At 38.1% G+C, this 10,373-nt stretch overlaps 1 protein-coding gene across 3 annotated transcripts in view; it reads right to left on the bottom strand.

Annotated features, from left to right (window-relative positions):
* Positions 1–10,373, bottom strand: part of LOC137658470 (uncharacterized) — a 50,686-nt gene continuing 40,313 nt past the window's right edge. For 2 of the 3 annotated variants that reach the window (XM_068393209.1, XM_068393211.1), the window contains 3 exons: positions 7,784–7,894; positions 1,170–1,301; positions 1–810 (listed from right to left, as the gene is read on the bottom strand). In XM_068393209.1, the coding sequence (XP_068249310.1) occupies positions 684–810; positions 1,170–1,301; positions 7,784–7,894 (370 nt within the window). In that variant the 3' untranslated portion in view covers positions 1–683. The remainder of the gene's footprint in view (positions 811–1,169; positions 1,302–7,783; positions 7,895–10,373) is intronic. The other variant, XM_068393210.1, reaches the window with a different exon arrangement.

Genomic DNA, 10,373 nt, shown 5'->3' with positions numbered 1-10,373 from the left:
TCAATAATATACCTAAAATTGTTTCCATACATAATGTACATGCTTAACACTTAAAGGTAATGGATCACATGTTTAAATTCGACACAAAAAAATTTTTTTTTCCCACAGTGATACTCAATGATGCAATTTTCTAATGTCTCAACTCACTACTATACCAGCTGTTAAAATCCATATATGTAATTACAAACCTCTCAATATACATTACAAAACCATATTGGGCTGTACTTTGAGAAGTGATATATATATATATATATATATATATATATATATATATATATATATATATATATATATATATATATATATATACCAAAACCTTTTAAAAACATAAATTTAAATAGACCTATATTAAGAAAAGAGGTATAACAACAACAACAAAAATCTATACAGTAACAAAAATATACAAAGCAATACTTTTAAAAAGTGATTTAACTTAGACATTTTTTTCGTTACTATACTTTGAGAAGAAGAGTAATAACAATTTAACAAAAATATTAGAACCAATACTATGCGGTTTTACTCTTGGAAAACTTTCAATAACTGTATTTTCTAATACAGTACTTTGAGAAGCAGTAAAACTTGGAAAACTTAATATAACAAAGAAAACAATAATACTTTAGAGTAGTATAACATTAAATACAGTAGGCATATAAACTATGAAAATTTTGTTTTCATTTTAGCTGTTACAAAATACCTATTGTAGGATCATGAGTAAGTTTAATGTTTGGATCCATTTCTAGCTTCCCTTCAATGGCTGCACGTCGAAGTTCCTCTTGATGGATTTTATCCTGGTTACGCTGCTGGTGACATCTGCACAAAATAAGGTGACAATCGAGTTAATTTTTGTAGTAATCTATGGCTTCTCCACAAAAACTAATTGTAATGTAGCATGTTTACAAACTGCGAATGCTGTAATCATACGAATAACATTTTCAAATTTGCCAAAAAAAGCATAATTAACAAAACCGATGTAATGGCAGTTTTTTTTAAAAAGATTTTTTTACAAATTTAACTCGTTAATTTCCTTAATGCTGCTAATAGGTACCTCTACATAGATTTTACATCTAAGGTGAGCAACAACAAAATGTAAGCTAGCACCAAAACTCTGGCAATGCTCATCAATTTTAATAAAAACTTTTGATAAAATTTAAATGAAAAAAGCCGCATACATTTTGGATTTCTTGTGATAATCACTGCTTCTTAGATGTCTGCAATAATAACAGATGCTGGCACCACATGAGCATGTCATTTTGTTGCAACCTTTCAATTTGATAAAACGTTTCCCACACTGTGGACATAATCTGCAAAATATAGAAATTAACTGTAGGACATGTAAAAAATTCCAGCAATGATGATAGTATCTCAAATTTATCACATTTTTACATACTACAGTAGTCTGCAATAGGAAAGAAATTTATTCATTCTAAGTGGTTTCAGTGAGAATTTCTAAGGCCAATATCTTGGCAGTAACTAAAAATAGCTCTATTCATCATCATCATCATTATTATTATTATTATTATTATTATTATTATTATTAGTAGTAGTAGTAGTAGTAGTAGTAGTAGTAGTAGTAGTAGTAGTAGTAGTTGCTAACCTACAACCCTAATTGGGAAAGCAGGATGCTATAAGCCCGGGGGCTCCAACAGGGAAAATAGCCCAGTGAGGAAAGGAAATAAGGAAAAATAAAATATTTTTAGAACAGTAACATTAAAATAAATATCTCCGAAATAAGGAAAAATAAAATATTTTGAGAACAGTAACATTAAAATAAATATCTCCGATATAAACTATAAATAAGAAAACAAGAGGAAGAGAAATAAGATGGAATAGTGTGCCCGATGGTATCCTTAAAAAAGAGAACTCTACCCCAAGACAGTGGAAGACCATGTTACAGAGGCTGTGGCACTGCCCAAGACTAGAGAACAATGGTTTGATTTTGGAGTGTCCTTCTACAAGAGCTGCCTACCATAGATAAAGTCTCTCTTCTACCCTTACCAAGAGGAAAGTGGCCACTGAACAATTACCATGCAGTGACCCCTTGGGTGAAGAAGAATTGTTTGGTAATCTCAGTGTTGTCAGGTGTATAAGGATAGCATCGTTTCAGCTACTATAGTAGTTTATTTAAATTTATTTTTTCAGTATGTATATATAGCATTGAAATCTATTATAAATTCATAATTACTCTCAAAAGTTTCCTTGGATATCATTATGTTAGGATTATCATCAGATATTCCTTTGTATATACACAAGGAGGTATATCTTAGCAATCCATGTTTGCCAAAGGTTATACTTGTATAAGCGGATGAGCAGCTTGGTGGAGTAATGAGAGCTTTGGTTGTGAAGGAAATGCTCCCCTAAACCTCGATGAAGTCACTGGCAGCAGGGTGACGGATGGGGTTTAAGGCGATGGACAAACTGTCTCTTCAGCTTTTACTCCTGATGCCTGGTGGTTGATTTTACTAGAATTAGCATGGACTAGCAGGGGTCACTTGCCTTAGTAGGATAGGCACTGCGTATCACAAGGAACTGGCTATCCTTTGATGTATATAGCCAATGAATCCTCCATGGATTTAGTCAGTCATGGAAATAGAAGATGAAAGAATAGCCCCCGGTCCCAGGTGTAGCGGGATGCTAAGAATCTCCCTGTTTACAAATACTAAAGAAGAATTTAAAAATAAGTAATTGGAATGTTAAAACCATGAATCAGATTTGGAAGTTACAGCAAGTGGAGAGTGAATTTATGAAATATAGTTTGGAGATCTTGGCCCTAAAAGAAACACGTTATAAAGAGATTGGCAAGGAAACTTTAGACCAAGGTAATATATATATCTTCTCTGGAAGTTCAGATGGAGTTGGAAGAGGAGTAGGAATGCGACACTAAGAGGAAAAAAGGCATTAATCAAGTGAAGAGCTGTAAATAGTAGATTATTGCTAGCAGAGTTCAAATCAGAGCAGTGCAACCTGAGTATTATAGTTTGCTATGCCCCAACAAATGATTCCCCTGAAGACAGGAAATATGAATACTATGAAGAACTGCAGAGCGTAATAGATGAGATCCCAGTGAGATATGAAAATTGTGATTGGCAACTTCAGTGCTAAAGTTGGAAGGAATAATCAAGGGATAGAGAATGTGATGGGTGTCGAGAGTCCTGGCGAAGTTGCAAATGAAAATGGAGTACATTTCATGAGTTTCTGTTCAGCAAATAATCTTGTCATTGGAGGTACTCTTTTTCAACTCAAGAACATCGACAAGTATACATGGACTTCACCATGTGGCAATTAAAAAAATCAAATAGATCACATTGCCATTAATAGAGAGAGAAAGAGGACAGAGAAATGTAAGAAGCTATAGATGTGCGGATATTGGTAGTGATCACCAGCTCCTCATTGCCACACTGAAATTAAAACTGAAATCACCCAACAGAAAGGTAGATAGAATACGTATATAGGTTTGATATAACTGAACTTTTAGAAGAAAAGCACAGAGAAACATTTGCAATTGAATGTAGGAATCGATTTGCAGTCTTAGAGACTTGAAGAGATGAAGAGCAGACAATTAAGGAATAATGGTGTGATATTAAGAACATATATCAGTCAGTTGGTAGGGAAGTTTTGAGACACGTAGTTACAAGGAGAAAGCCATGGATATCAAATGATACTTGGGAGACTATAAAAAGGATACAAAAACAGAAAATGATTGTTGAGTTTTCAAGGAAGTAATGAAAATTACTAGGGAGAGCATGCTAAATATTTCAGTATTGATAGTGAGGTCAAAAGAAAAGCTAGGAATGACTGGAGAGAATATCTAGACAGTAAAGCAGATGAGACTGACAAAGCTATGAATTCAGGAAGTGGCTATGGTGTAAGAATTGCTCATAGAATTATTAATGAAATCTGTATGGGGGCAAAGAAGAAGAAGCATATACCCATCAGAAAGAGAGATGGGTCTGTTATAACAACAGAATATTAAGAAAGACAACGTTGAATGGAACACTTTAGTGAGGTTATGAATAGGAGACATGAAGGGAATAATTTGATTTATATTCTTGAAGCTGATGAAGACATTGATGTGCCCATAAATGAATTCAGTGTGTTTGAAGTTGAAGCTATCCTCAAAACACTAGAGAGATGGAAAGCCCCTGTATACAATAGAATAATGGCCGAGATGATACTTGATGAAAATGAAGTGACTCCCAGAGTACTTACAGGGTTATTTTGTAAAATGTGGCATGAAGAGGCAAAACCTGATGAATGGGAGTTAGGAGTGTTGGTGAAAATGGCAAAAAAAGGAGACCTGACCGATCGCAATAATTATGGGGGCATAACACTTACGTCAGTTGTTATGAAAATATATAGTATGCTTATTCTAAAGAGACTGGAGAGAAAGAGTGATGAACATGCAGGATTTGGAAAAGGTAGAAGTTGCACTGATCAAATTTTTCATTTTGAGACATGTTGTACAGTAATGCGTAAAATATAAAAATCCCCTTTAGAAGGCATTTGTGGACTGTGAAAAAGCCTTTGATAGGATGCACCAGCCAATTTTATGGAGAGTCCTGCGTTATTATGGAATTCCTCTTAAAATATGTAAATTTGATTAAGTCTCTTTATGAGCATAGCAAGTACAAAGTTAATGTTAATGGAGTTTTATCCAATGAATTTGCAGTGAACAGCAGAGGACTCCAAGAGAATCTGTTGTCAACTATGTTGTTTATCCTCCCGATGGATTTTTTAATGCGTAAAACAATCCGAGATGGTGGAGAATGATTGGACTGGATTGGTGATAGGAATTTAGCAGACCTTGAGTATGCTGATGATGCTGTCCTTGTTAGCAGGACACCACAGGATTTGCAATGCTTACCAGAATGCATGAAGTATCACAAGAGGTTGGGCTGAAGATAAATAGAAGATAGACTGATGATGAGAATGGAGTATTCAATGAAAGATGAAATATCATTGGAAGGAAAAAGGATTAATGAGGTAGAATAATTTAAGTATTTAGGAATGATGATCTCCAATACAGGGTCTTTAGAATTAGAGTTTAGTGAAAGATAGAAAAAGCAAATCAGACAATGGCTAAGTAAAGTAAAATTTGGAAATCAAATCACCTGAAATTACATATAAAAAATCAGACTATATATTAGTTTAGTGCGATAGGTGTTACTCTGTTTCCAATCTCCAATAGATTTAGTTAATTTGAGAACAAAGCCCTCAGAAGAATATTGGGAGTTTAATGGCAGGACAGGATTAGAAATGAAACTATATGAGAGATTACTAGAATGTCATATGTGGATGAGATCATGAGGGGTAGATGGAGATGGTTTGGGCATGCTCTCTGCACTCCCCAAGAGGGATTAGTTCACAAAACCCTCGGCTGGGCTCCACAATGCACTAAGAGTTGGAAGACCCAGACCTACATGGCTGAGGACTGTGAAGCGCGAAGTAGGAGATGATGAATGGAGAAGTATTGAAAATTACTCAACAAGGTAAGGTCATCCAAAACCTGTCGATGACCCCCATAGCTAAAATTGTGGCACCAGGCAGAATGGTTTCCGGACCTTCTACATTAGTTCCCAGAGGTGGCGAGGGCACTCCTTCCACATCATGATCTTCTAAGACAACCACTAATGAAGATTTATCACAAGCCGTAGAATACCTATGATTTATGCCTGGAAGTTAACCAGCATCTCCTCTCAAAGAGAGGCTTTTTAACTTGTTGTGAAAAGGATTTTCAGTTACCTCTGGGAATCATCAGCAGCCATCTACCAGGCAAAGTGGGCAGTCTTCCATGGTTGGTGTCATGGAATGGATATTGCTCCTCTCAACGCCATTATCCCAGTGATAGCGAAGTTCCTCTTTTACCTCCAGGAGGAAAAACACTTCTCGGTCTCAGCAGTGAAAAGGTACCGTTCAGCCTTGAGCGTTGCCTTTAGACTTAAAGGAGTTAATATTTCCTGTTTGTCGGAATTCTCTCTCCTCATACAGGGTCTCGAACGTATCTGTCTTCAGCCAGAAATTGGGCTGCCCCCATAGAACGTACAATAGTTCGTGTACTGTACTGCGATCCCGGAAAGGAGCACCCTATGAGCTGCTGCGTCAGGCATCAGATCTTCACCTGGTCACCCTGGCCTCGGTCAAAAGTTGGTAAATTGTACGCCCTTTCCTATGAGGCAATGCTCGGCTTTGTCCTAGTTTGCTGCAAAGACTCGGAATCTGGCAGTACCAGATCCTAGATTCAGACCCTTCCGGATTGAGAGTCTCTATAATGTAGCCAATGACTCAGATCAACTACTACTACTACTATGCTCAGGGAGGGCAGTAAGGTGTTATCTCAAACTAATTTCAGGAGCTCGTCCCTTTGTGAGGAGAGTTTTTGTCAGCATGGGTACGGTTAAGAGAAGTCGCAAATGATACGATCTTGGGGTGGATTCACAAGGTCATAGATTGAGTCTTGAATCATGACTCCTCCCCAATCAAGGAGACCAAGAGCTCACAATGTTAGGGGCACAAGTACATCCCTAATATTTAAGGAAACTTCTGTGGCGCAGGCTCTACAAGTGGGCGTGTGCTTCACTGCTCATTACGTGCTAGATGTAACTCATAGGAACATGAGGATGTTCTCTAATGATCCTGTGGTGGCTGCAAAACAAGTTGTTTAAACACCTCAAGCTCCTTGATGGACAAGTAGCAGATGGTGGAGAGCAGACATTACCCGGGATTAAGTTTGGGATGAATGATATGAGTGACTGGCATCTTTCTTTCATCTTTCTCTCTCTTGGGGTACAGCACTTACAGTGTGCTGCAAGCTGGTCTCCTCTGTCTGCAGGTGATCATTTCCCTTGTGTAATTTGATATATGCACATGTATTTGTTACGTTCCCATTTCCGTAGCGACGTGGGAATTGGGCAATGTCCATTGGTTTGTTCAAGGAAGTCCTAAGACTAAGAATTTTTACCTGGACAAGTCACAGTGCTTAGTTATCACACAATCACACGGGTTGCTCAGGCCGCTAACACGTGCACATGCATAGAAGTTTAGCGAGGTATCGGGGTGATTCCTCTGTAAAGCGTGCGTAGCATGAAATAACACCCCAGGTATAAAAACCAGCCAGTTGGTTAGGACTTACACTCATCTTTGAGGGAGTCTTCCCTAATAAAGAGGGAAATGGTTTGTATTAGTATAGTAATTTGTATTTTTCCTATCAATACAAACCTTGATCTTTACACAAATTTGTTCCGCCAGGATCTATCCCCCTGCAAGTCCTGCCTGCAATTAAAAGTGACAATAAAACACAGGTTTGTGTGTGAGGGGGGTAGCCGGTACTACCGCCGGCTAACTATCAGTGGGTAGTGATACCTCCATCTTCGCCAAAAGTATAATCCCAATAAAGAGCTGAAGGTTTGTATCCTTAGGTAACATACAATTACTTTCAAATTTGTCATTTTAATATTCAAGAATAACTGATGTAAGTCGGAACTAACATATACTACACTATGTTGAACCTACATAAAGAGGGTTATTACTGTATTGTACTACATTGTAAAGTAAGATTGATCTAACAAATTTTTTTACTTTTCAAAACAACCTCCATAATCTTTGAATAACTTGATATTTCTATGAAAGATCAACTTTCCAACCCTTCTGAAACGTGTAAATTATCATACAATCAGGTTAATAAAGTACTACAGTTCTTCTTTACAAAACCAGCCCACGTATAATATGACAAAATGTATTAGATAAAATAAACCTGAGAAAATGCTCTAAAACTTGATAAAACCCCTACCTGATAATTGCCTCAGACATCTTATTTTCAAGCTTCTTTCGTGCTTCTTCTGCAACATTGGTTTTAACCTCATTGCATCGAAGGGGAATATGGTCTTCTTTCTTACATAGCCTGTTAGTGTCCAAAATAGTTTTTGTTTGTAAGGTATATACACACACACACACACAATATATATATATATATATATATATATATATATATATATATGTATATGTATACATACATATATATATACGTATATATATATATATATATATATATATATATATATATATATATATATATATATATATATATATATATACAGTAAAAAGTAAATATCAGGAAAGGTTGAAAATGGCATATGACGAGGTGAGAGTAAGAGAAACTGGTAATTTAGAGGAGGAGTGGAAGTTAGCAAAAGAAAATTTTGTTGGGATTGCAAGTGATGTATGTGGCAAGAAGGTTGGAGGCAGCATGAGGAAGGGCAGTGAATGGTGGAATGAAGGAGTGAAGGTAAAAGTGGAAGAGAAAAAGAGGGCTTTTGAAGAATGGCTGCAGAGTAATAGTATAGAGAAGTATGAAAAATATAGAGAGCAAAAGGTGGAAGTAAAGCGCAAGGTACGTGAGGCAAAGAGGGCAGCTGACCTGAGGTGGGGTCAGGGACTGGGTCAGTCATATGAAGAGAATAAGAAGAAGTTTTGGAAAGAAGTGAAGAGAGTAAGGAAGGCCGGCGCAAGAATTGAAGAGACAGTGAAAGATGGAAATGGAAGGTTGTTAAAAGGAGAGGAGGCAAGGAAAAGGTGGGCGGAATATTTTGAAAGTTTGCTGAATGTTGAGGATGATAGGGAGGCAGATATAATTGCTGTTCCAGGTGTTGAGGTGCCAGTGATGGGAGATGAGAATGAGAGAGAGATTACAATAGAGGAAGTGAGGAGAGCACTAGATGAAACGAGAGTAGGAAAAGCATCGGGTATGGATGGTGTGAAAGCTGAGATGTTGAAGGAAGGGGGTGTGACTGTACTTGAATGGTTGGTGAGATTGTTTAATGTGTGTTTTGTGTTGTCAATGGTACCAGTAGATTGGGTCTGTGCATGTATTGTACCACTATATAAGGGTAAGGGAGATGTGCATGAGTGTTGTAATTCAAGAGGTATTAGTTTGTTGAGTGTAGTTGGAAAAGTGTATGGTAGAATACTGATTAATAGGATTAAGGATAAAACAGAGAATGCAATCATGGAAGTACAGGGTGGTTTTAGAAGAGGTAGGGGTTGTATGAATCAGATTTTTACAGTTAGGCAGATATGCGAGAAATATTTAGCAAAAGGTAAGGAGGTGTATGTTGCGTTTATGGATCTGGAGAAAGCATATGATAGAGTTGATAGGGAAGCAATGTGGAATGTGATGAGGTTATATGGAGTTGGTGGAAGGTTGTTGCAAGCAGTGAAAAGTTTCTACACAGGTAGTAAAGCATGTGTTAGAATAGGAAATGAGGTGAGCGATTGGTTTCCGGTGAGAGTGGGGCTGAGACAGGGATGTGTGATGTCGCCGTGGTTGTTTAACTTGTATGTTGATGGAGTGGTGAGAGAGGTGAATGCTAGAGTGCTTGGACGAGGATTAAAACTGGTAGGCGAGAATGATCATGAATGGGAGGTAAATCAGTTGTTGTTTGCGGATGATACTGTACTGGTAGCAGACACAGAAGAGAAGCTTGACCGACTAGTGACAGAATTTGGAAGGGTGTGTGAGAGAAGGAAGTTGAGAGTTAATGTGGGTAAGAGTAAGGTTATGAGATGTACGAGAAGGGAAGGTGGTGCAAGGTTGAATGTCATGTTGAATGGAGAGTTACTTGAGGAGGTGGATCAGTTTAAGTACTTGGGGTCTGTTGTTGCAGCAAATGGTGGAGTGGAAGCAGATGTACGTCAGAGAGTGAATGAAGGTTGCAAAGTGTTGGGGGCAGTTAAGGGAGTAGTAAAAAATAGAGGATTGGGCATGAATGTAAAGAGAGTTCTATATGAGAAAGTGATTGTACCAACTGTGATGTATGGATCGGAGTTGTGGGGAATGAAAGTGATGGAGAGACAGAAATTGAATGTGTTTGAGATGAAGTGTCTGAGGAGTATGGCTGGTGTATCTCGAGTAGATAGGGTTAGGAACGAAGTGGTGAGGGTGAGAACGGGTGTAAGAAATGAGTTAGCGGCTAGAGTGGATATGAATGTGTTGAGGTGGTTTGGCCATGTTGAGAGAATGGAAAATGGCTGTCTGCTAAAGAAGGTGATGAATGCAAGAGTTGATGGGAGAAGTACAAGAGGAAGGCCAAGGTTTGGGTGGATGGATGGTGTGAAGAAAGCTCTGGGTGATAGGATGATAGATGTGAGAGAGGCAAGAGAGCGTGCTAGAAATAGGAATGAATGGCGAGCGATTGTGACGCAGTTCCGGTAGGCCCTGCTGCTTCCTCCGGTGCCTTAGATGACCGCGGAGGTAGCAGCAGTAGGGGACTCAGCAGTATGAAGCTTCATCTGTGGTGGAAATGTGGGAGGTTGGGCTGTGGCACCCTAGCAGTACCAGCTGAACTCGGCTGAGTCCCTGGTTAGGCTGGAGGAACGTAGAG

Source organism: Palaemon carinicauda, chromosome 19, assembly GCF_036898095.1.
Source record: "Palaemon carinicauda isolate YSFRI2023 chromosome 19, ASM3689809v2, whole genome shotgun sequence".
In the NCBI taxonomy this organism is placed as follows: Eukaryota; Metazoa; Arthropoda; class Malacostraca; order Decapoda; family Palaemonidae; genus Palaemon; species Palaemon carinicauda.
Note: the sequence above shows the minus strand (reverse complement) of the source record. Positions and strands in the feature narration are given on the sequence as shown.